The sequence below is a fragment of the Elgaria multicarinata genome, chromosome 17 (genome assembly GCF_023053635.1).
Source record: "Elgaria multicarinata webbii isolate HBS135686 ecotype San Diego chromosome 17, rElgMul1.1.pri, whole genome shotgun sequence".
NCBI lineage: Eukaryota > Metazoa > Chordata > Lepidosauria > Squamata > Anguidae > Elgaria > Elgaria multicarinata.
This window is the reverse complement of record NC_086187.1, coordinates 19213363-19240340: the sequence shown is the minus strand read 5'-3', so window position 1 is coordinate 19240340 and position 26978 is coordinate 19213363. Positions and strand designations below refer to the sequence as shown.

Here is a 26978-nt window from a genome sequence, read left to right as displayed (position 1 = left end):
TGTTTCTATATCTCTTTCCTTCAGCTGGAAGGGGCGTCGTCTTGTCTAAGTTCAAGAGAAATCCTCAGCTATCATGAGACCCTCTTGGGTCATAATCTCTTACTAATGAAACTTTAGCTGGTGATCTGGCTAAAGAGGCAAGCCATCAGCTTAACAAAGGAATGAACAACCATGTTCCTCAGCCACTGGTGCACATAGGCATACTGCCTCTGATACTGGTGGTAGCATATAGTCATCAGGACTAGTAGCCATCGATAGCTGTATCCACCATGCATTTGTCCAACTCCCTTTTTAAAGCCATCCAAACCGGTGGCCAAAAACTTTAGCTGGTGATCTGGCTAAAGAGGCAAGCCATCAGCTTAACAAAGGAATGAACAACCAGCATCCCTAACAAATACCTGTCAGGAGCGAGGCTGATGCCTGTATCATATGCTCTTGCCACAAGGATCATAGAAGGGCGGTCCCCGGCTTCCGCAGCTCTGCGTAAATAATCGAAGCCTTTGACTCTATTTTCCTCCATGTCCTATGGAAGCAAAAGCAGGAGATTAAAGAAGAGCGAAGACGATGAAATAACGCACTTGTTTTTCATATCTGATTGCACGGAAAGGTCAGACTGGGATCGCGTGTTTCTCGTTTCACAGAGAATCACGAACGTGGAAGCGCAGCGACGAAGGTGCGCAGCTGCGGGGCATTGATTTCCACCAGGTGTCGCGCCGAGTGACTGACCTGTAGCGTGACCTCGGAAAGAATGTGATGGGGCAACTGGGAATACATGAGTCCCAAACCAACGATGGCTTCCAGCTCCCCGCAGTCCGCTGCGTGCTCCAGGTGAAAAATGGCCGATTCCTCATCCCACTCCTTGTCCTTCTCACAGAAACGGCCAGCCTCGTGGTAACGAACCATGGCCAGGTGAACCTATATGAGAAAGAGAGAGAGAAAGAGAGAAGAAATCAGCGAAAAAAATAATTTAAATGGAGATAAACCTGTTGGCCAGGTATGGACTCAGCTCAACAAAGTATTTTTTTATTACAAAAAATTAAATTGTATCTATTCTTACATGGGCCTGGTAATGGTCACCACATCACAGTCACCAATCCAGAGGGCTGACCAGGCCCACGCCTGCTTAACTTTAGCAATGCCAAAGAGCCAGAAGTGCTTAGACCACTCATTGAGCCTAGTTTCACGCAGCTCTAAGCAACCGCTTACGCTTAGGGCTGCAAGGTATTATCTGAGATTAGATTCGCAAGCCCATTTCAACGCTGCCTGGGAAAAGTTTTCTTTCATCCTCCGGTTTACCCAGTGGCAACAGTGGTGTAAAATTCAGCTCCAACTGTGTGCCTTCAACCACCATGTGGTTAGCAAATCTCAAAGGCCGAGTCTGCCTGATGCACGCAAACAAGTCTGGGTTGTTCAGCGGATAGACAACCCAGAGTTAATCCAACAACAAACTATGGGCAAGTGTTGGATTAACTCCGGGCTGTTTAACCTCTAAGCAACTGAGACTTCCTGGGACTTGAGTGGCGGCTTAAGCGCTGTCACAAGTGGAACTCAGGAATGCAAACTGCTCCAGGAGTGCAACTGAACTCCAAATCAAAGATGGCGCCATGGGGCAGGGGTGCTGAATCTCAGGGCTGTGTTGGGATCCCATTCCAGTGCTCCAGAGCTTCCCCAGGGCACCCTGTCTGTGCCCCTGCCCCACTGCCTCTCCTAAGGCTTAGTTATGGGGCGGAAAGAGCTTTAAGCTACCACAGGCTGGAATTTTGTCCAGCCCCATGAGCATATTGGTCCCTGGCACCTTAATTGTTCCTGCTGCAGCTAAACAACCCATATACAATCCTGGAACTCTGAGTTGATTGTGACGTCCATAGTTTAACCATGAGTTAACCATGGTTTCCAGCTCTAGGTTCTCTCTCCTTCGACAACCCAGGGACAGAGCATCCCTGGGTTGTTTAGCTCCTCCCATTTGCAGCACAAGCTATCAAGGGGTCAGGAACAAGCATACCCACTTTTGCTCACTCGTTTACGGTGAACCATGGTTTTAAAACAACCCTGGGTTGTCGTGGCGTGCTGCCTTTGAAGCACCATGGCCAATGTGAAGCACATGGCAGAAGAATTTCTCCTAACTATTCCCTGCCACGGATGAAATATCAACGGATCGTTCCCAAGTATTAAGGCCAAATTAGATATTTTTGTTTACTAACTACAAGATCCATGGGAGTTGCTTTGAAGATTGGAGATAGTGGTACTCTGGGAGAAAGGTGTTTAACCCTTCTCCCTAATGCCCTAAATCAGCTATTGGCTCAGTTCACGCAACACTTTTCCCTACGCAGTGTGAAAACTCCACTCAACAGTGGAGTTTGTAGGGGGGGGGGACTCACCACACAACATGTTCCAACTCCACCATTGTGTGAATGTGGGCTCCTGTGGAGTTGAATAAAAATCTATGTGACGTTTGATTGCCCTCTCTCCTCCCACAGTTCTCCCAATGGTATCCCATCAGCCAATGCTGCGAAAAAACAATCACAGCGACTCTCCTAGAGCGGCACTTGCTCCTTTGGCCACTCTTGCCAGGGAACTCTATAGCCAGTGGGAAAACTCCACTCAATGCAGCAAGAAACTCCATGGAGCCCCCCAGACAACACGGAACACAACAGTTGTGCAGGAACTCTCCTCTTCACAACGTGGAGTGTTTTTCAAAAAAAGTCTCCATCGTTGCATGGTGTTCTCCCTCCAGAACTCCACCGTGGAGTTCTAAAACCACTGTTGAGAAATGTGTTGTCTGAACTGAGGCATTAACTCCATGGGGTCAGGGGAGGAATGTACCATGCGTCTAATTTGGCTCTCAGCAACCCATCAACTTCACAAAGAACGGCCACCCAACAGCAATAACTGCACTGTCAGAGAATGAGAATTCACTGGTGCACCCACGACTGGATTGCTCCTTTTCTGCCCCTAGGACCACCCCTGTCCTTTCTAGTTCAAGAGTCGAGCAACTGATGTGAAACCCTCGTTCTTTCTAGAGGGTGAGCCATCCTCTCAGATGGTCACTGGTGCCTGCCGGATGCAAGAGACTGTGGTGATCAAACCTTCCCAAGGATGGACTTCCCAATTTTCTTCTCAAGCTCCAAGGCATTGAGTCTTTGCACTTCCACCGCCACACACGAGGGTCTGTGAATGTGAACTCTGGCTGCGTTGTAGAGATTCCATTTCTCCACACTGACCTAGAACAGGGTGAATGCATCATGACTTGCGTTTGAAACATAAAATAAGGAAAGAAAAAGAAACAGGGTGGGGTAGGGGAAGGTGTGCTGTCCTATCTGCACAACACGGCCGTCACAGCTCCTTCTCAAGCTACCGTTTTGAGCGGGAAATCGTTTTCAAAATAAAAGCATGCTAGCAGTAGCCAAGGAAGTACAACAAAACTAGGGTGACCCTATGGAAAGGAGGACCGGGCTCCTGTATCTTTGACAGTTGTACAGACAAGGGAATTTCAGCAGGTGTCCTTTGTATGCACGCAGCACCTGGTGAAATCCCCTCTTCATCACAACTGTTAAATAGGGTGACCATATGAAAAGGAGGACAGGGCTCCTGTATCTTTAACAGTTGCATAGAAAAGGCAATTTCAGCAGGTGTCAATTGTATATATGGAGAACCTGGTGGAATTTCCTCCTCATCACAACAGTTAAAGGTGCAGGTGCTCTGCCCTTTTTAAAATCTGGTTACTCTAATATAGCTCCTGCACCTTTAACTGTTGTGATGAAGACGGAATTTCATCAGGTTCTCCATATATACAAATGACACCTGCTGAAATCCCCTTTTCTATGTAACTGTTAAAGATACAGGAGCCCTGTCCTCCTTTTCATATGGTCACCCTATGTTAAAGCTGCAGGAACCCTGGGCTCTTTTGTAGAGTGACCAGATACAAAAGAGGGCAGAGCTCCTGCCACTTTAACTGTTGCAATGAAGAGGGGATCTCTCCAGGTGCTGCGTGCATCCAAACGACACCTGCTGAATACCCTTTTCTATACAACTGAGAAACATACAGGAGCCCTGTCCTCCTTTCCATAGGGTCACCCTAAACAAAATAAAACCTTAAAGCCGCAATCCTATACACACTGATCTGGGAGTGAGGCATGCTTCTGAGTAGACTTGCATAGGATTGCGCTGTAGCTCTCTTTCCCCAACCGGAATTTCTGGTTATTTGCGGGGGCGCAGGTAGGTCACACCGGCAAACTCCTGATTTAGTGAAGACTGCGCAATCAGAAGCATGGAGATTGCCTCTAGAAACTTTCACACGCATACACCCAACACCTTTGCAGTAAAAGTAAAAAAGCCAACTACACAGCCAAAGCTGGCTACACCCTAGCTGTGTAAAATTGGCAGGAGGCGGAGAAGATGCAGCCCCAAGGCAAAAAAATGGAAGCGTTGAAATATTGCATCCAATGCTTTGAACTACTATCAGAACATATCCACAGGTATTTCTTAAACTGCCCCTGAACCTGCATTCCCTCCACTTCCAAAAAGAAACCCAAATGAGGCCATATTACCAGCAAAGTACTATTACTGTTCTTTTCTGGATTGGGTAATTTGACCCTGCGAGAATGAGTAGCCAGTCTCTGGTAGGGTGACCATAGGAAAAGGAGGACAGGGCTCCTGTATCTTGAACAATTGTATAGAAAAGGGAATTTCAGCAGGTGTCATTTGTATGCATGCAGCACCTGGTGAAATTCCATCTTCATCACCACAGTAAAAGCTGCAGGAGCCCTGCCCTCTTTTGTATCTATGCTAGAGTGACCAGATACAAAAGAGGGAATAGCTCATGCAGCTTTAACTGCTATGAAGAAGATGGAATTTCACCAGGTGCTGCATGCATACGAATGACACCTGCTGAAATTCCCCTTTTCTCTACAACTGTTAAAGATACAGGAGCCCTGTCCTCCTTTTTGTAGGGTCACCCTAGTCTCTGGGAGGAGAGAAAAAATGTTTGGAATGCTTCTCCAAGGAACCTCTACAATAAGAGGGCATATACGTAGGGTGACCCTATGAAAAGGAGGACAGGGCTCCTGTAACAGTTGCATAGAAAAGGGAATTTCAGCAGGTGTCATTTGTATATATGGAGAACCTGGTGAAATTTCCTCTTCAACACAGCAGTTAAAGCTGCAGGAGCTATACTAGAGTGACCTGTGATGAAGAGGAAGTTTCACCAGGTTCTCCATATATACAAATGACACCTGCTAAAATTCCCTTTTCAATACAACTGTTAAAGATACAGGAGCCCTGTCCTCCTTTTCATAGGGTCACCCTACATATACGGACTGTACATTGCTAGGAAGAAATGAACTTGTCAATGTAGGTCTTTTTCACTTCCTCCATCTTAAGTCCGTTCCGTTCCGCATTCTTTGAGACTTAAACAAGAAGTCTGGATGGAAATGTGTACGCACCCGGTTTTGTGTGTTTTGCTTCACGTGCACATTTTTGGTTTTCAAGAGGCTTTCCTTAATATAACGCGTTTTTGTGTTATTTCCCCCCTCAGATAGATGTTGGGTACATTCTCTTAATATAGGCAATTTTTGTACATATCTTTCTTTCAGGGAACTTCTTTTTCCTAAAGCTTTTAAAACTTGATTTTGTTCTGACTTTATACTGTTAGTTTTACCCTACCCAGTGCCTGTTTACCCTACCCTGTGCCTGTTTGCATTCTCTTCCCCTCCTTATTGTTTTATTATGATTTTATTAGAATGTAAGCCTATGCGGCAGGGTCTTGCTATTTACTGTTTTACTCTGTACAGCACCATGTACATTGATGGTGCTATATAAATAATAATAATAATAATAATAATAATAATAATAATAATAATAATAATAGTGCCAACAACAAAGGGCAACTGAGCTCTGGTTCACAAATTGAGTGAGGAAGTACGAAAAATGGGGGTATTTGGGGGGGAAAAGGGGGATTTGATAAGAAATGCAAACCAAACAAAATTTCCTTTCATACCTATACATTCCGCTACTTCAGTGAAATGCAGACAAGCTATTAAAGTGTGTGGATGTGCCCTTAAAGAGACCGCCTTCAAGTACAGCCTAAAATCACAGTCGTTAAAGTAAAGGTACCGTTTCCTGGCCTTGATTCTGCTAAGCGTTTAAGCACATGTTTGCATATAAGTGTGCGAGAGGGATCCCAAGGGATCTGTTTAACCAGATGGGCTAGAGCCTTAAAGAACATACTGGAGGATGGTTTAAATGATCTCTGTTTAAATGCTGCAGGCGCCAGGCAAAGACAGGATGGTGAAAGGCGTGCTGTTCGTCTAGTCTCAAACTGCAACCTGGCAATAACATTTATGAATATCATTCTAAGCTGTTTCCCCATCCACAGCAATAGGGGTGGGTGGAAAACTTCCAGAGCAGAGCAAAACTGCCATGATTTGCAAATGCCTCTTTTCATTCCTTTGACATGAGTTGTCGAAGGAATTTATAAACAAACAAAATTGCACTTGCATCGCCGTAAAGGCTTGTTTTAAAGCAAAGATTCTCAACCCGTCTCTTAAAATTTGTATTTATTTTATGGTGGTTTGCAGCTAACAAGAATGCCAAGAACTAAGAAGCACGTCTTTCTCCTAGTTCCGAATGGCCTGATTGTTGTATTTTTATTACTGTTGAAAATTATGATTAAGCATGAATGAATGAATCAAAAGAAGTTTCGTTTCACAATAATAATCGTGATAATAAAATGGAAGTCCATACATTTGGCTTTATAGAAGGAAAAAAAGTAGCAGTAATGAGACATTTTAGTATACTCCCAAGAGAAGGAATTGTGTGCAAAAATGCAGCGGCCAGATTGATAAGAGGAACCAGAAGGTTCGAACATATCAGACTGATTCTGGCCCGCTTGCATTGGCTGCCTATACGTTTCCGAGCCCAATTCAAGGTGCTGGTTTTAACCTATAAAGCCTTACACGGCTTGGGACTACAACACCTGGCGGAATGCCTCCCCCGACATGAACCTACCACTGCGCTCATCATCTAAGGTCCTCCTCCAAGTGCCTCCCCCAAAGGAAGCTCAGAGGACGGCAACAAGGGAGAGGGCCTTTTCAGTGGTGGCCCCCCAATTATGGAATGATCTCCCCGATGAGGCTCGCCTGGTGCCAACATTGTTATCTTTTCGGTGCAAGGTCAAGACTTTTCTGTTCTCCCAGACATTTAACAGCATATGCTGAGTTTTTAACTGACCTAAGAACAGTTGTTTTAAATATATATACATACATACACACACACATACATACATATACATACATACACACACATACACACACACACTTTTGGTGGTTTTAAATGTTGTATATCTGTTTTTAATGTTCATTGTTTTTAACTTTTGTAAACCGTCCAGAGAGCTTTGGCTATGGGGGATATATTATTATTATTATTATTATTATTATTATTATTATTATTATTAATAATAATAATAATAATAATAATAATATAATTTTACAAAGAAACTTTCAGACAACATGGATAGGGTGACAACAGCAGAACAGAACAAAAACAAACAATTAATTGTGGGAAGAAAACAAAGCCAAGCACACAACGTAATGGAGGAATTCATGCAGAATCACCCGTTTGCTCCAGGGGCTGGTTTTAGAGGTCACAGAGGGCTTATTTACAACAGCATTTCTCTGATTGAAAAAGGAAAGAATCAAAAAAAAGTGAAGGAAAACAAGGAGATGTAAGTCATGGTGAAATACAGCAACTCAAAGAGAAACTAAGTGCTTTTACACACGCGTGTGAGTTGCCTGAGCCGATGCATAGGACTAAAAGAGCAAAGCAGAACGGTCAGCTGTTATCTGCTGAGATTTTTTGTTTTATTTACCCTTGCAGAGCTGCCCAGGCTGTCTTCGTCGGATTCATGTCTCCGGTTGCAGCTGGAATGCCCCTACATTAATAGTAATCATAAAAAAGTGCACAATTTAGTTCGCCTTTTGTTTAGCTCCATTAGAAAAAGCTCCCCTTCCCAAACCGCCTCTGTCAAAAAGAAAAAAGAATGGTGTGCTGCATTTGTTTCACAATGAGTCAGGTGCAACAAGGGAGAGGGGGCCTTTTCAGTGGTGGCCCCCCAATTATGGAACGATCTCCCCGACGAGGTTTGCCTGGCGCCAACGTTGTTATCTTTTCGGCGCCAGGTCAAGACTTTTCTCTTCTCCCAGGCATTTAACAACATATGCTGAGTTTGTTTGTTTTTAACAGCCATTAGAACTGTTGTTTTTAAATGGATATCATCGTTTTTATGCTTTTGATGCTTTTAAATTTTGTATACTTTTTTTAATGTTCACGGTTTTTAACTTTTGTAAACCGCCCAGAGAGCTTCGGCTATGGGGCGGTATAGAAATGTAATAAATAAATAAATAAAATAGTGAAGCAGAAAAGAAAATATCCTAAAAGTGCTTAGTTCTTAGAACAACGGCCTGGAGGGAGCTGCGATTTGTCCCTTCCTTGCTCAGCTGGGGTGACTAGAAATTAGCCCCAGGTGAGCAGATGAGTGCAGGTCAAGCTGCTGCTGCCTTTCCCCATTTCTTCCCACTGCAGTGGTGCTAGGCACAGCTCGGTGATAAAGTGCACGCTTTGCATGCAGAAGGTCCCAGGTTCGATTCCCGCCACCACCAGGTTAAAAAAAAGAGCAGTTAGCAGATGATGTGAGGGACCCGAAAAAGCTGCTGTTAGAAAGAGCTGCACTAGATGAACAAGTAGCTCGTTTTGTTCCTATTCATTTTCCCAGTCTTTACCCGTCAAATTTAGTTCAGATATGCTGCTCTGTCTGGTATGGAATACAGAAACACGGGGCTATGGATGCTCTATCTGGCTGCTCTCTTCCCACTTATTTACTTCTGACATTAAGGCAGGAGAAGAGATCCTGAAGTGCAATGTGCTTTCTTCTCTGCAAGTAACACGAGCATTTCTACACAGGGCTTTTATTGGTCACTGACAGATGTCTGTGGGTCCTTTACATGACGTCATCAACCTCCAGAGTGTCTCTCATGCTTTTTGAGCTTTATTTCTCTTTTAAAAAGGTCAGCTATAAAGCAGTAAGGAAGGCAAGTGCGAAATAGCGGCAGTGTGAAATGATGGCATTGCACTATAACTCAGCCACTAGAGTGCTGTTGTAATGAGAGAGATAAAAGGAAGTTTTCTGTTCAAATCACGTGTCCGTCGTGTAAAGAAGCTCATTGTAGATCCGTTAAGAAACAGGAAGAAGAAAGCCCTGGTTAGGATGAGGGATTTCAGCCTGGTGTGGGGAAGCCCTCAAACCAAGCAACTTACTTAAGAGTGTACTGGAATATATTTGGAGGAGGTGATAGGGTTGCTGTTTGCTGTTATTCCCTTTCTGCTCAGAATTCAAATCAAGAGGATAACAAAGAAATCCCAAGCTATGCCTGAGTTATATGAAAGGAAATGGAACTGGGGAAGAGCATATTAAATTTGGAATGAAAGGTATTACTTTTTCCCGGTGATCCATGTCTTCCTGTTCACTTCTCTTTTCGCTGGGGTATCCACTGTCACCTCCATTTTCACAGTCCTGGGGAGAAACAAATGGTACAACATCAGTACTTTCTTTGATTCCTCTGGTGCAAAGGAGGTACAGATATCTCTGGACGATGTCTTTCCAGGAGAGCCTTTCCACTTTCTACATTGTTTTCTGAACCCTCTTTTAGAGCGCCGGGTTTGAACCACAAAGCATACCTTCAAAAAGCCTTCCCAAGCTGGTGCTCTCCAGATGTTCCGATTTCAACTCCACTCAGCCCTAGGTAGACTGGACGATGGTCAACCATGCTGGGAGTTGTAGCGCAAAACATCTGGAGTCCACCAGGTTGCCTTAAAGGAACAATTCCATCATCCCCTGGAACTATTGAACCAGATCACAATAGTATAAATGGTGAAAAATCAAGAAGGCTAGGAAGTGTTAGGAAATTTAAATCTGGGAGTGGTGAGAAGGAGCAGCGGACCAAGACCTCTGCTTGTTGTTACCGTGCACTGGACCTAAATGAATGTCCATAGCAGGCGGTGATGCTTGTTCCAATTCAAATATTTTTCCCAATGAGAAGCAGTGTATCTATGCACTTATATTGCTGGATGGATGATGGATGGATAGCTAGAAAGGCTGTTGGAGAAGCACTTACCCTTTGATTGTCAAGGCCTTCGTGATCTTTCTGAACCAAGTTGTCAACTTCATTGAATACAGGCCAATCTAGGGGGAGGAGGAGGGAACATAGGAGCTGTATTTATTAATCTAGAAATTGGCCTTTGATTGTCAAGAGATGCAGAGCAGCATAAGCTTCTTGCCTGAAAGCATTTCCATGAAAATAACTATAGCCCTCCATAATTCGGTGTGCTGCACATTCATAATTCGGATGCCCTTTTCTCCCTCAATTCTCTCCTCCACCCACCTTTCCCTGACAATGAAAATAACTCCTATGACCATTCTTAGCACTAAGCCCAGGAGGGGAAGGCCAGAGTACAATGTGCGTGAGGGCCAGGACCGTCCCAAGACATTTTGGTGCCTGGTGCAAAGAACAAGATGGCGCCCCGTCCCATGCCATGTACAACGGCTGACTGGACTGGCAGATGAATCTGCCTTCAACACTGATGGGGCGGCATCTTCCATGGCACCTGAAAGCAGCAGGGTAACTTAGGGGGAGCAGGGAAGGTTTCATGGCAAACCGTCCAATGCCCTGCTGCCACCTCCCAGCACCTGCTGCCTGAGGCCACTGCTGCACTCTGCCTAATGATAGGGCCAGTCCTAGATGGGGCCACCCCCTTTTATCTCTTACTCTCACCTCCTATCCTCTTTCTTTCTCTCTTCCTCTCAATCCAGCAGGCTGCTGGAAGAGGGACAGCTCATACCCCCTGCCTCTGCATTACCCTAATGAAGATTCAGATTCAGAAAACTCTCAGATCACCCCACTTTAGGGAGAGCCCTCAGCACCCTCTTCTATACCTTCCCAGCCGAAGGATGTAGCTCTCTCGCAAGCAGACTCTGAGAACGATTCCTCTGAAGTGTCTCCTGTCACTCAGCCAGACAGGAGCGTGACACTGGCCCTTTAAGAACTGCATTCAGCATTCAGCAGGGGTGGAGCTACTGAAAATTGACTGCAGTCATTAGCTAGGACAACAGTCCCTATGGGAGAATACGCCAGCCAGCATATCTTCCAGTGCGCGATCCAAGGTCCTGACGTGACCAACCCCTGCCTTAACTGAGGTGACCCAGAACAAACAGTGAGCGTTGTGTTGCAGTCCACTTCCCTTGGGTCTCAAGCATAGTCAGGGCAATTTTCAGAGGGCTTTTGAAATTAAGGTGGGAGTCTCATACTACCATAAGGCTGCAAGGAACCCACCCCTGCCCTAGCATGATACATAGCTGGCAGGTCACTTACGAAGATGCTCAAGTTTATGACTGTGGGGCGTTGCTGAAGAAGGTGAAGAGGGCAAGGAGTCAAATGCCACATCGCTCATACTTTCATCTCCGGAGTTTTCGGACAAACGGAAAAGCAGAGGAGGCCGGCTGCCGGAGATGGTTCGCACGCGGCTGCTGCCGCATTTTTCTTCAGTTCCTCGCAGGACAGTCTGAGCAGATTCCTTAGCAAAAAGAAACAGGAACTATCTCAGGACTCAGGTCCATGGTTTCTCTTCACTGCATTTGAAGACATAAACCGCTACCCAGTGACGTGTTCCAGGCATGGATGGTTTGATGTATTCCTAAGAGCTATCCTGTCTCCAATGGTTTCCCTGTCTTATCCTCTGGCCTTGATCCTCCTTCAGGCTCAGAGAAGGACTCCAAGATGGAGGAGGCATCATTCAGTGAGCCATCATCTGTTACCCCAGAATCTTGCAGGCCACAGCAAGCGGCTTTACTGGATTCTTTGGACTCAAGAGGCCACCCTTGATGCAGTCTTCACCACGCCCATGCTAGAGGAGCCAACAGCTGTGGAATCAGGCAATGGCCCTTTTAGAGAGAAACAGAGCTCCTCAGAGAGGGTGTGGTTAACAGCAAGCCTAGATCATAAAGCCTCAGAAGCCCTCTGCATGTTGCTGAGACAACAGCTCTTCCTGAGTGAACTCCAGCCAGCAATGGACTGTCCAGACCTGCTTGGTCTGACCTTACCAAACTTAGACTCTGCTTTATTGTACTTGACTCTTGACTCTCTCTTCTATTAAGTGCTGCTGCTTCAGAGTGGATCCCTTGGGATCCCTCAGTCAACCTAGACGTAGCACCCCCATACATTTCAGGGAAGAAGTACAATAACAGCTAACATCCGAAATGGACCTTAAGAGCCAAACTAGACGCAACTTTATTTGTCCAATTAGAGTTTTCTGAATCTTTTTATTCTCTCAATATTTTAACACTTAATTTTAACTTAAATCTTACTGTTTTAACTCTGTATTTTAATCTTATATCAATTTTGCTGTGTGGTTTTATCCTGGTTGTGCTTTTTGTACTGTATTTTGTAATTGTGCTTTTAACCTGTCTGGTTGTTTTATTGTGGTTTTAATTTTTGTGAACCGCCCAGAGAGCTTTGGCTATTGGGCGGTATAAAAATGTAATAAATAAAATAAAATAAAATAAACTGCGTGGATGGTCTTTAACGAATGTAAATAGCAAGTAGGGGGTGGGGAGGGGAACTTTACCTCTGCCTTTTACTGCCTGTCATCCCTCCTGCCTAGGCTTTGCATCAATTGGATTAATGTCAAGCTCTCTCTCCTGGACTTGCCAACTTCTCTAGATTAAGAATGTCTCTAAATAAGCAATTTATAGCATGCCCGTGATTGGCCACTCATAGAAGTCCATTAGACGACATCATTAACAGCTAGGATGTCTTCTGCGCTATCCCCTAGAAATCACGCATTTGTCTCCTAATCAGTGCACCTGCCCGCCAGGTAACTTACTTTTCCGGACCCAGATACATGCACCCGCGTCAGCAGTGCGCTGCCGTGGAGGTGTTTCTACTTTTAGGAGCTGCACAGCCTGTGGATCCAGCAAAGTACTGCAAGAGATCCCGGGACTCCTCGCAATGCTTTGCCTGCCCTCGCACAGGTGTTGTGCAGTTCCTGAAGGTGGAAACACCTTACGGGAAGCGCACGGGCTCATGCATCCGCGCCAGGAAAAGCAAGCCAGAGTTATTTTCAAACTCTTTTATTTTCAAACTCCTGTGAGTTATTGCTTGCTTTGAAGAGAGTTTTGTTGCGAACGGCCCTCTACAGAAAGCACTTACAAGCAGCTTGTTATTTCGAAATAAGGTGTCCTTCTCTTTGGAGGAGAGATCGAAAGGCGTCAGTCCCATGCTTTGGCAGATCTTGTTGCAGGAGTGGGAGTGGAAAAACAAGGCCATCCCCCGCACACCTGGAGGGGGGGTATAAAAGAAGCCCATAAAGAAGCCATTTCAATACGCAACGCCCGAAGCCCTCCCCGTGAAATTGTGCAGGCACTGCAGTTTCAAGGTTTTAGAACACTGCCACTCCGTGCATAATGCATGCTTATGTAAGGCTACGAAATGTCGCCCCAACTCTGAATGCACACAGGGAGCAATCATCACTGAAAAGATTTACATGTGGTGTAAGTGGCTAGAGTGTTGGACTGGGAGTCGGGAGATCTGGGTTCTAGTCCCCACTCAGCCATGGAAGCTCACTGGGTGACTTTGGGCCAGTCACAGACTCTCAGCCCAACCTACCTTACAGGGTGGTTGTTGTGAGGATAAAATGGAAAGGAGGAGGAGGATTTTGTACATTGCCTTGGGTTCCTTAAGGAAGGAAAAAAGGCGGAATATAAATGTAATAAATAAATAAATAAAATAAGGAAGGAGGGGCTATTACAGCTCCCTTATTGGCAGTGGCAGCGTAACGCGTAGTTTGCCTCCAACTCACTCCAAATAACTGGGCATATTTAGCCTTGAGAAGATTGAGGGGAGACCTGATAGCACTCTTTATGTACTTGAAAGTTGTCACACAGAGGAGGGCCAAGATCTCTTCTCGATCCTCCCAGAGTATAGGACACGGAATCATGGGCTCAAGTTACAGGAAGCCAGATTCTGGCTGGACATCAGGAAAAACTTCCTGAATGTTAGAACGGTAAGACAATGGAAGCAATGGCCTAGGGAGGTCGTGGGCTCTTCCACACTAGAGGCCTTCAAGAGGTAGCTGGACAATCACCTGTCAGGAATGCTTTCATGTGATTCTTGCATTGAGCAGGGGGTTGGACTCAGCTATTCTATGAAATCTATCAGCACTTCAATAATGAACCACTGGGGCTACAAAATACCAGGCCGGGTTTTACCCAGGTTGCCGTCTCCGAAGTCGGTGCCACTCTCCGTGTGGATCTGAGGGTCCGTGTAAAGGTCTCCCACTCCCTGGATGTCGACAATGATGAGTTGGTGCCCTGAGCGTTCGAATGTGAAATGGCTAAAAGCCTGCAGGGAATTGTAAACGTCATCAACCAAAGCAGAAGACAACCGAGGCCTGCTTCAGGAGTTACCCCTGCGGTAGGGCAGCCAATGAAATATTGAGACACTTGGGGAGCTGTTTGCGGGAGCCAATTCCTCACGCAGGAACATAGGACGCGGCCTTATACTGAGTCGGGCAATTGGTCCATCTAGACCAGTATGGTCAACAGTGACCAGCAGCAATGGCTCTTCCAAGATTTCAGGCAGGAATAGTTCCAGCCCTACCTGGACATGCCGGGAATTGAACCTAGGACCTTCTGTAGCAGGCGCTCTGCCATGGAGTCACAACCCAACCGTCCCCAAATGAGAGGCCATGACATGGCTCACCCACATACAGGAAAATGCTTCCTACACAAAACATTTGGTCACCAAGTTCTATGGGCCACACTGGTTGGGGATGATGGGAGTTGGAGCCCAACACGTTTGGGTGGGGTGGGGGGGGAAGGCTGCGATATAATATCTGGAATGACAGTGAGAGACCAAGAGCTTCTGCCTTAATTCAGCAGATGGCAAGCACTGCTCATTTTTCTATCCTAAATTTACGGAAACCTTAACAGCTAAAGGCGTATTAGATCTGAGAGGTGAAAGCTGGGAAAATTCAGCCCCAAAATTCCAAGGGTTGAAATATTGGAGAGCCCCATATGTCTAGCTTGAAGGAGTGTCCCGGTATGGTCTCTAGTTCAGAGGCAGGAAGTAGCATCAGCCCTACAGACGGAGCTCTGTGATTCAAGGGCGCCATCTAGCCTGCAGTACCAGCCTGCCTGAACACCCAGTCAGCTGACTGCAACAGGGCCAATCCCTGTCCTCCAGTCCTTATAAAGTTCCGGACGCAGAGCTCGCTCTTCAGTCTCTGGCGTGAGGGCGCTGCTTAAACCCTTGTTCCTCTTTTTCTGACTGGGACTTTGACCCCTGCTTGGTTTGGGGCCAGGCATCTGCTTCTGGCCCCAAACCAGGCAGACAAGCTGGAGCGTGTTCAGAGGAGGGCAACGAGGATGATCAGAGGTCTGGAAACAAAGCCCTATGAAGAGAGACTGAAAGAACTGGGCATGTTTAGCCTGGAGAAGAGAAGATGGAGGGGAGACATGATAGCACTCTTCAAATACTTAAAAGGTTGTCACACAGAGGAGGGCCAGGATCTCTTCTCGATCCTCCCAGAGTGCAGGACACGGAATAACGGGCTCAAGTGAAAGGAAGCCAGATTCCAGCTGGACATCAGGAAAAACTACCTGACTCTTAGAGCAGTACGACAATGGAACCAGTTACCTAGGGAGGTTGTGGGCTCTCACACACTAGAGGCATTCAAGAGGCAGCTGGACAACCATCTGTCAGGGATACTTTAAGATGGATTCCTGCATTGAGCAGGGGGTTGGACTTGATGGCCTTGTAGACCCCTTCCAACTCTGCTATTCTATGATTGTGGGCCACTGGGCTGACACAGCCAGCTCAGGATGACATTCCCAAAGCCAGTCCGCTCAGCCAATCCAGCTGCCAGCCCGATGCGCCAGGGAAGTCTCACCTGCGGGGTGAGGCGAATGTTGTCGTCCCGCACGAACCCTGAGTTGGAGTTGTATTTGATGTATTTGCCCTCGATGTAGTGTTCCAAGTGAAACAGGGGTTGGCCAGGCCTGTTCTTCATTTCGATGATGCAGGTTTGAACTATGTCCACCTGGGGAAGGAAGGAAGCTGTGATCAATGGTGCCCCTCGTTCAAGCCAAAGGAGAAGTGGATTAGGAAAACGCTGGCCAAGAAAGTGTAATATAAACAGAGATCTGTTTCCTTAAGCCGGTGGCGAATCAGCTGGGATTCTTTGAAGACTTTTTGGCAGGCGGGTGAGACACAACTGAATGCGCTCCTGAGAACAACGCGGGTTTCTGTTTAAGAACAAAAGGGAAATTGTGGCTGGTTCAATACTACCCTCTGCTTTCAATCCGTCAGGAATATCCCCTGTGCAAGTCCTTTCAAAATAGAGCTTGAAAGAGCATACATCTGCTCTTTTGTTACTTCCATTCTCTTCAAAATTGGAACGTAGAAGTCATGGAATTAAGCTTGAGGTGTCAGAGTGCTCTGTTTGGGGGGTGTTCAACGGGTTTTCCTAGGCCCGGTTCCCCAGATTTTGTTTCAGTTCCTGCTGCGGCGTCCAACTCGATTTGCAGCAAATTGAGCCATATTGTAGATTTTTTTCCCTGAGAATTTTGTACATTCTGGGAGAGGGAGGGGAAAAGTTCTAGAGTGTGTGCAAATGTCTGAGCAATTCACACAAACATGGGCCGAATTTTGCAGAATTTGGTGACGCTGCATAATATGGAAACTGGTTCAAGCATGATTTTGCACAACTGCACAGGAAGAGGCAAAAGTAGACATGTATCCTTCTAATTTGGCCCTAAGAAGTAAACCTTCTCACACTTCCCATTGCTCCTGTTAATGGAGGGAAAATACCCCGGGATAATGATGATGATGATTTATATAGCATCAACAATGTACTTGGTGCTGTACAATTGATAAGTAGTAGGCCCTTCATCAAACTGAACTGTATTTTGCTAATGTCAAATATAATTAAATAATTTCAAATGAATTCTGCCACCTGTGTTTAGGTGCTGGATGTTCTAAATTGATTCCCTTTGTTGTACCCTTAAGCCTCACAAAATTTTCAGCTACAGGCCTGCTTCACTGGGGTACGTGCAGGAGAAATTCTGATGGATTGTGACCCATGGTTTTAACTGAATATACATATAGGCCCAGTTCAAAATAGAAAACTGTAGTTTCTTGCTGCATGAATGAGACACAGCAAGCCTCAGACTCAAATTCATCCCTCTCCTCTCCTTTTGTGCCCTCCAGGAAATCAGAAATTTTTGCTTCTCATTTTAAACAAGCCACAGTTCCTTGTGCCATCCATACTCAGCAAACTGTGATTTGATTAAACTACACTTTGTGATAACAAGACAGGATCGAACAGTAGTTTCAGATATTGACTTGTTCTCAAACCAGAGTTTAACAAACCACACAAATTCCTGAATTTAGACATCTCTGCAAATCGTTGAACTCCCATTAAGCTGTCCATGGATTTACCTGTTTGGGGGGCTTGTGCCTGTTATACTCTTCTCCCCACAGCTTGGCCTCCATTTGGAGCCGCACGTCCTCAAAGTACACATCCCTGTTGACCGTTTCTATGTATCGCTTGGCCACGTAGTTAAAGGCACCTTTCCAGTTCTGAGTGTGCAAAAAATTGGACAGCTTTTTCCTGCAAGGGGAAGAAAAAGGATGTAGAGATTGAACTCAATGTTCTCTGAAAATAGGATGGCCTGGGAGCAGGGAAGCGCAAGGGAGACTCCTCAATGAGAAATTATTGTGTGCTGAGCAGTTTTTGATGTCATCACCGCTCTTTAGGCTGTGCGGACTGCTGTATAACAGTGGTGGGCAGACTTCAAGCTTGTGATATACATTTTTTTAATAGAATGCTAGAAGGAGTCTAGAGCCAGGTGCAAACTAGTGGCTTAAATGGGAAGGCATTTAGAGAGTAATCCTATGGCCCCTTAAACAGAATCTGGGGGGCAGGCATAGGATAGTTTGGATCCTTGGATCCGAGGCTGGAGACAGCTCTCCAACCTCGGAGTCCAACCCCCATTCCCCTTCATGGCCAGTGTGGAAACAGCCACAACAACGCCCTCTCAGTGGTCGCAAAGGCGCCCTCGGAGAGGAGGGGAAGAGGGTGGTTCTGTGGGAGGGGGAGGAGCTGGGGAAGCAAGGTTCCAAACCCCTCCCACTTTGCATAGGATCACGCCCTTATTTATTGGTTTGATTGGCAGGACACGGAATAACGGGCTCAAGTTAAAGGAAGCCAGATTCCAGCTGGACATCAGGAAAAACTTCCTGACTGTTAGAGCAGTACGACAATGGAATCAGTTACCTAGGGAGGTTGTGGGCTCTCCCACACTAGAGGCCTTCAAGAGGCAGCTGGACAACCATCTGTCAGGGATGCTTTAGGGTGGATTCCTGCATTGAGCAGGGGGTTGAACTCGATGGCCTTGTAGGCCCCTTCCAACTCTGCTATTCTATGATTCTATGATTGATATCCAGCCTTTCCACCAAAAAATGACACTCATGACAGCTGCCAATAACTAAAACCAAGATCAAAATAAAACCCAGATTCAAACAGTAACAATAGAAAATCAATTTAAAAGCACAAGTAAAACATAATAAACAAAATAAACAGAACCCAACCCATTAGTAGCAGACCACCTGTACTAATAATTACTAATGTGCTCGTAAGGGCACATGCTAATAATGAATGGACAGGGATACCTCTGAGGGTATGTTCAGCCCAGGTATTTATAGTACCACAACTAAGCTCACAAGTTCTTTCACAGACAAATCCACACACTGGTTTCACACACTGGCCCCCAATTAATGTCCTGATCTGTTATGCTAAAAACAACAACAACAAATTGGTATAATTTACTCGGGAGTAACCCCAGTGGGGTTACTTCTGAGTATACCTGCAGAAGATTGGGCTTGAGATGAACGTTTTATAGCAAAGGCAGAGAGGTTGTCATGGTAAAAATTGGAAGCAGGGGTGTATGTCTTTATTCTGATTACTTAATCCAGAACACTTTTGGCCCAGAGGAGTTGAACCTCTTTTTACCAGCATGGTTTAGCTTAAAGCTCTTACTGCCAGTAACTAAACCTTAGGAGAGGCATTTCAAACCTTTCAGAATGGTTACTTCCATGCAGGGATTTTGCAATGTGTGAAATAATGCCCTGGCTCAGTAGGGCATTTTAGCGATTTCCCCTGTTGCATGAAGTACCTGTTACTCTGCTCGTACTGTTTCTTTAACACCCAAAGTGTGATGTTGCATTAAAATTGACTGAGCTCCCAGGACAAAAGGAAAAGGATTCCCCCTCCTTTCTGCAACAACCAAAATAACCAAACTTTCAAGCGGTGGTAGACTTACGTTCGGAAGCATTCCCGCATCGCTCCGCGACCAAACGGCTGGAAAGCAATACAAAGATGATCACTCATCAGAACAATATTTATAACCGAAAAACCGTGCGTGTTCTACAAAAAGTTACATTGAAATAAATTCTAGGGAATTGCATGTATCCTTTTCAGAACACAGTGAATCATCATGGCTGCCAAAAGAAAAACAGTATTGGAAAGACACATTACTGGAGAAAAACACAGAGGTGACTCTGTGGGGTTTTTTTCTATTGAAAGGCAAACATGGACACGGAGTGGAGAGGAGCATTTGCAGGCTAGAATTAGAGCATTTCTACACAAGGCTTTTTTAGCACTCTTGTGATTAGCCACTCATGGGTCCTTTACGCAACATTGTCAACCTCCAGGACGTCTCCCGCGCTTTCCCCCTTTATCTCGCTTTTGAAAAGATCGAAGATAACCTGAAATAAAAGTTAATGGCGCCATTTCGGCAGTGTGTAATGCCGGCGTTGAGCTATAATACAGCCACTAGATGGCAATGTTTCATTGCCGAGAAGGGAAGTTTTCAATTCCAAATCACAGGTTCACCATCTAAAGGAGCCCATCATAAATCCGAAAGGAGAAAGCCTGGTAAGGGCTTAATTTTGCTTAATGTAGAGAAGCTCTTGCTGAGAGGAAAAGAATGTGCTTCCCTTGACCAATTCTTCCCTGAAAATCTACTTGAGACAGTTTTAATTTCTTTTCCCTGCCCCATTGTTTCCCCACTCCATTTGGTGACCTTGGGCCAGTCCCCAGCTCTCAACCTAACTTACTTTGCAGGGTTGTTGTGAAGCTGAATAGGATAGAGTTAGTGGAGGCTGTTGCCTCTTGATTTTGTTGGGGCTGCGAATCCATTCTGGGTTTCCATCAGAACCAGCTTGAACTCTAAAAGGGGGGGGGGGAATTCAGCACCTTGGATATCTCCTTTTAGAGTTTTGGCTGGTTCTGAATGAAACACAGAATGGATTCGCAGCCCCAACAAAATCAGAGCCACTGGCCTCCGCTGCAAAGAATACCAAGTACCCCGCCTTGAGCTCCATTGAGAAAGGGCAGGATACAATAACATTATGGAAAAAATATAAACCGTGAAAAAGAATATGCTGTAAATAGCAGAGATAACAATGAGGCTGTTTTCACCTGTGAAGCCATTTTGATCAGAACCTCGTCTTCGACCCACTCCCCAGTCACAGCGTTGTATCTGCCAAATAAAAACAAAACAGGTTTGATCATTAAAATGCACAAAGGGGGGAAAAAACCTCACCATGCTGGTACTGTATGGTTCCATTCATGTTTCCCGCTGCAAGGCAAATAGGAGTTTGGAGAACGGGGCAATTTTCACTAGAAAAACAACATGGGAGAAAGGGTTAATTCCTCCCTCCCTAAGTGTTTCCTTTTATCTTGAAAACAAAACAGATGCAGGTAGCTACAAGTTGAGTAGCGTTGCTAGATTGATAAAAATCATCCGCAAAATGGTGGCAAGGGCTCAGCAGCAGCACAAATTCTACCCATACAACCCTTGCAGGATTGCATGCGCCTAAGGGCTGGGTGCGTACACGCCGTGCTGTTTTGAAATAGCTTTTCCTTTCTCTCGAATATACATGCTCCTCTGCTAAGCACAACTACAATGGGAACCTTTAAAAGGGGGCAGCAGAGCAAAAAAAAAAAAAAAACCCAAATAAGGCAGCAGATGTGCTGAGCAGAGGCCTGGCTGAGTCTGACTTATGTGCAGTCCTGAACTACAATGCCCATGTGTCATTCCCCAGTACACGCAGTTGTGTACTGAGAGTGAGAAATTTGGGGAAGTTCTCTGCTTTATGGCAGAACTGCACTTTCCCATATACTCTTGTGACTAGTTTTTGTTGTTGTTTATCATGAAAAGCAGATGTAAGTAAGCTAAATTTGACCCTTTTGGTGCGCCATACTAACAATGGATACAATTTTTAAAAATCGGGTCACCTTGCAGACTGCAGTCCAGGGTGGGATGGGATGAAAATAGCTCCCAGATTCCTGAAATTGCCCAATTTTGGTTTACAAAGAGCTTTCTACACAAGGCTGTTAATCCACTGCATTTACTTTCAGCTTTCGTCACAGAATTGAGATCCGAGTTTTACACAAAGAGCTTCTCCTTTCCTGCTTTTCTGCTATGTAACCCCTAGGTGGCACTGTGCTATAGCAGAATACCACAATTACACAAGTAGGAAAATACATTTTATTTAGATTTCAGAAATAATACTCCATTTCCCCCGCTCTAAAACACCCCCAGAAAAGTGCTCTTAAGAAGCACAAGTGAAACTGGAAGATCACTGTGTCATTTAAGGAACCTGTAAACAACTGTGAGTAAAAAATCACAAGCGCACAATAGATGCCTGGTGCAGTAAAGCTCTAAGACGAGCAGCAGGGGATGTGTGTGATTTTGGACAAACAAACATCTACCAAGGAAATTGTTAAATAGGTTCCTCTTCCCCTGACTACACTGGTCCACTGTACCTGAAGTAATGTAGAAGGGGCGTAGCTCAAGCAGTAGAGCTTTGCTTTGCATGCAGAGGATCCCAGCTGCAATAGCTGATATCTCCAGGGATCATAGAAACATAGTATAGTAGAGTTGGAAGGGGCCTACAAGGCCATCGAGTCCAACCCCCTGCTCAATGCAGGAATCCACCCTAAAGCATCCCTGACAGATGCTTGTCCAGCTGCCTTTTGAATGCCTCTAGGGTGGGAGATGCCACAAACTCCCTAGATAATTGGTTCCATTGTCGTACCGCTCTAACAGTCAGGAAGTTTTTCCTGATGTCCAGCCGGAATCTGTCTTCCTTTAACTTGAGCCTGTAATTCCATGTCCTGCACTCTGGGAGGATTGAGGAGAGATCCTGGCCCTCCTCTGTGTGACAACCTTTCAAGTATTTGAAGAGTGCTATCATGTCTCCCCTCAATCTTCTCTTCTCCAGGCTAAACCTGTCCAGTTCTTTCAGTCTCTCTTCATAGGGCGTTGTTTCCAGACCCCTGATCATCCTCGTTGCCCTCCTCTGAACACGCTCCAAGGGTTGGGAAAAACTCCTGGGAGAGCTGTTGCTAGTCAGTGTAAACAATATAGGGCTAAATAGACCAACGGTCCAATGTAGTATAAAGCAGCTACCTATGCTGCTAGTCCACAGTGGCTTTTTCATGCTCAAAGCAAACTCTCGGCAGGAAAAAAATACATTATTTTGTAATCCTGAGGTATTATAAAGCAGAAAGGGAAGAGTTAATGTCTAGCTTAACTCGTTTCTCTTATCTGGGTTTTAGTGTAATTGCCTATGGTTAAATACAAGTACATGATTGTATATAAAGCAGAAAGACCAGTCCGTCAAATTTTACGCTGAACGCAGACTTCACATTTGTGTACGGCATGTCCTGATGAGGGACGCGCGTGTCTGCACAGCGGGATTGTACACAGGTCCGAGGTCAGATCGACTCTCAGCACGTCTGCTGCCTCTGCTACACTGGTCCTTTAGAGAGGTTTACATTCTGGTCATGCTTAGCAGAGGAGCATGTACTCTCGACAGAGAGAAAACGCTATTTTTAAAAACAGCACAGCGTGTTACCAAGAGCCTAAACTATTAATAGCTTTGGATGGAAGTATTTCCAAAGCATTTTCTTCCTTATTAGAGTAATTCCAGATAAGCTCGTTTATCATCCCAATAATTTAAAAAAAACCTATTTGGAGAATTAAAAAAAAGTCAAGGTAAGTGGGAGAGATGTTTACACAAGAGAGAAAAGTGGGAGGCATGTATTAAATAGAGAGGCAATGTGGTGTAGTGGCTAGAGTGTTGGACTGGGAGTCGGGAGATCCGGGTTCTAGTCCCCACTCGGCCATGAAGTTCACTGGGTGACTTTGGGCCGGTCACTGACTCAGCCTAACCTACCTCACAGGCTTGTTGTTGTGAGGATAAAATGGAGAGGAGGAGGATTATGTACGCCGCCTTGGGTTCCTTAGAGGGGAAAAGGCGGGATATAGATGCAATAAATAAATAAATATGGACAACTGGATTAACAGAGCAATCCTATGGCTTCTCTCAGGAGCCATAGGATGGGATGGATTCCTTGCCCCCACAAGGCCATAGACACAGCTACGAACTCGGGGGGGGGGCACCTAAGCACTGGTTTTTCTATCCCCCACCCTGCCCCACCTCTTGCAGCCACCTTTGATAGCACTGCAGCGGCTTCTCTTCTGCAGATGCAATAGTGTCCTCAGCAGAGGCCGGGGAGCTTTAAAAGGGGGCGTCCCAGTGGGCGGGCACAGGAAGGAGGAGGAGAGGCCTGGATCCGCTCGATCCAAGAGCCTCTCTGTCACTGTCTCCGCCCACTGCCTGGTAAATCAGCTAAACGGACTGAGAGGCCTGTATAGCTGAAATGTTTTTAAAACAGAGGAAAGGGAGGTTGTAGAAACCTACTCCCTTCAGGGCTTTGGACAAACAGAGGGCTCTGAACTCAAAGCTCTCTTGTCTATCGAACATCAATCCCTTAGGACTGCGCTTTAACGGAGGTTCAGACCAGCCAGAACTCTAAAGGAGCTTTTTCAAGGTGCTGGACTTTGGGGGGGGGGGGCTAGGGTTCAGCACCACAAATAGCTCCTTTAATGTTTTGACTCAAACCCAGAATGGATTTACTGCCCCACTGAAATTGGAGCCACCAGACTCCATTGATGGTAAAATAAAGATATTTCAAGATGCTGGTCTTAACCTTTAATGCCCTAAGTGGCTTGGGACCATTTTATTTGAAGGATCGTGTTCACCTATACACTCCTGACCATATGTTAAGATCTGCCTTGGGAATCCTTCTTGAGTGCCCATCATTAAGAAATAGGGTCTTGGTAGTGGTGGGCCCAAAAGTGTGGAATGCATTCAAGTGAACCTTGAAGACGTTCCTGTTCGCTGTTGTCTTTAACCATTTCTAGCAGCACCAGAGCTAGTCTCTCATTCATTATCTGTCTTTAACTTAGGCCTTAATTAGCTTTGCATTTCAGAACTTCTTCTCAATGTGCTAGTGAAAGCCTATGTTGCCATAGGCTTTAGTAATTATGCTCTATTCCCGCTTTTTTACCCCTCAATCCCCTCACAACACAGGGGCTCATGAATAATGCCAATGTGTCTCATGGATAGTGAATCCCCCTTCTGAAATTTGCATATGGCGCAGACCCTCCCCCTCCCCCGTGCACCTGGATTGGCTGCCTCTGTCTCCTCCCCGCTGGCAGCGACAGCCTAACCGTGTGGCTGACCCGCCTTCACACCACACTGATTGGCCAAGCAGGGCTGTCCATCGTCTCACTGGCAGAGGGGCTGCCTTGCCTGTTTGGTACGGAGGAAATTAATTGCTGTTAAAACCACAGCTTTGAACTTTTTCGAACATTCAAAATTTTCTGCACATCTACACAGTTCAAGGCTTCAATTCAAAACAAAAACGAGCAAAATCGCTCTGGTGGATCTCAAGTAATGAGACTTACACAACTGTATTATTATATAAGATTCAGTATGTTTACTAAAGCCGCTGTGGTTTTAAGATATCTCTTTGTGAGGACACAGCCCTAAAAGGCAACCATAAATACTTCAAATCAATACATTTTTGAAAACTTGCCATGAAAATTTGAAACCACATTTGGCGTACAGCAGAAGATAGCGAGCAAAAACCTTTTCAGAGCATAAATGCAAAAGTTATAAATAAAGCCGCTGATTAAAATGGGCAACGTGGCTATCACCCATTTCGCTAAATCAATTTGTACATCCATCAACCTCAGCAGCAACACTTATACCTTCCAGTTCACCTTTTCCACCCCACTTATGATGCCACTAAACTTAATTCTTACTAAACGTGGGAAGGACCTGAATGTTTGTCTCAAGTCCCCAGAGGCACTGTCCTGTCTTGCATGGACTGTGTGAAAAGAAGCAAAGCCTCCTGACACCTACCCATAAAGCCCCGGGGCATACACTTAATGTCATCGTTGGATGCAGAAATGTCTACAGACCTGTACCGCATAGCGTTTTCTGTTTCAATCTCCTCCAGGTGAAATTCCGCCCAGGGATCAGGCATATGCTTAGCTTTCTCGATGGCGTGCTTCCAGGCTTCCTGTGGAAGTTGAAACTATTTAAGTTAGGGTACCACCAGAAGGGCAGTTCCTAGCGCTGGAGTCTCCAACGTGGTGCCCATCAGCCGCCCTGCCCCTTCTAATTTTTATTTAGTTTTTAAATTAAATATTCTTTTTAATTGGGAGTATGGCACGCTGCAAAGCAAATGCCTGCCTGCTTTCCAGCTTCATCTTTATTTGGGTTCCACATGAGTGTTTTGTGACTGGCCACGCCCGCCATGGCAGCCATTTTATGAACAGGCAAGGCCAGGGCAGCCATTTTGTGAGACTGCCCACACCACCTCCTCAACATTCCTAGCACGTCTACCAACCCCAAAAGGTTGGAGAGTCCTGTCCCAATCCTTCTAGTCGTGCAACTATTCGGTCTCCCCTCCTTCCCTTAACAGATTTATTTTTGTTAAGAAAAAAGGCGGAAGAAGCAATGGGAAAACACAGGAGGGCTTCAAATGGAAGATGATGTAAGATTCCATATTTGAGGCAGGGCAATTGCAGACCAAAAGCCTCATCTGGAAGCACCTTTTGTTATTTATGATTGCGATCGGAAATCACACGCAGTTGCGTTTTCCATTGTAATTTTGGGCCAAAGCCTTGCAAAGGGAGGCTTTACACAGTCCAGTTACGGTTGCTGGATCTGCATTTGAAGTGAATATTAGGGGATATATGTTGCGCAGGTGAAGGGTTAAGTCACAGTTCTGGTACGGGGAGAGTTCTTGCAGGGGGGATTTTTAGTGGGAAAATGACAAAAGAAGAAAGGATTGAAAACAACACTCTGTCCTGATCATCCACTTCAGTTTGCAGTTTCTGCAGCAGCATTTATTTCAAAGAAAAACAGCCCAAAACAGAACCTAGCACAAAATTACATGCAACTACACATCCTGAGTCGCTTCGCCCTGAGTGCACATTTTGCAATTTCTCTGGCCCCAAAAACGCACAGATAAACATCAAAGAATAATTAAGGCGAGAACAGAGACCCAACATACTAAAAATGCAAAGCTGTTTTCTTTTGCAGCGTTTTTGCAGTCACTGGCTCAGCTAGTCTTTCGCCCGGGAGGTCCCTTAACTCCTGACTCATTTAAGTGGATCCTTATTTTATTATTTAGTCAAGAAATGTTAGCCGTTTTGTTAAAGACACAACTGTATTGGGAACCGGATGCAAATCTTTGCCGTCTGATATTGCAAATACCGGATACAGTCTGATACATAATTTGTTCAGGATCTACAAAAGATACCTACAAAAGTACAGCAGCAGCACCCAGCCCATGTTCCCCAGCAACTGGCATACAAATTCATAGTGCCTCTGATGCCGGAAGTAACATATAGCCAGCATGACTAGTAGCCATTGATAGTCTTTTATGCTGCCTTTCCCCTGACCCATTTATACACCTGCACAGACTAGTGAAAATGTCAT

General features: G+C 45.4%; 1 protein-coding gene across 3 annotated transcripts in view; it reads right to left on the bottom strand.

Moving 5' to 3' along the window:
• The window catches only part of EEF2K (eukaryotic elongation factor 2 kinase), a 48596-nt gene that overhangs the window by 5507 nt on the left and 16111 nt on the right, over positions 1-26978 (bottom strand). Inside the window, exons 4-18 of one of the 3 annotated variants that reach the window (XM_063143363.1) lie at positions 25451-25551; positions 20590-20650; positions 19430-19467; positions 17547-17718; positions 15997-16146; positions 14315-14447; positions 13257-13384; positions 11421-11622; positions 10167-10234; positions 9488-9565; positions 7865-7927; positions 7611-7670; positions 3087-3221; positions 727-915; positions 399-523 (exon numbers count right to left, since the gene is read on the bottom strand). In XM_063143363.1, the coding sequence (XP_062999433.1) occupies positions 399-523; positions 727-915; positions 3087-3221; positions 7611-7670; positions 7865-7927; positions 9488-9565; positions 10167-10234; positions 11421-11622; positions 13257-13384; positions 14315-14447; positions 15997-16146; positions 17547-17718; positions 19430-19467; positions 20590-20650; positions 25451-25551 (1703 nt within the window). The remainder of the gene's footprint in view (positions 1-398; positions 524-726; positions 916-3086; positions 3222-7610; positions 7671-7864; positions 7928-9487; positions 9566-10166; positions 10235-11420; positions 11623-13256; positions 13385-14314; positions 14448-15996; positions 16147-17546; positions 17719-19429; positions 19468-20589; positions 20651-25450; positions 25552-26978) is intronic. The other 2 variants (XM_063143364.1, XM_063143365.1) reach the window with 2 other exon arrangements.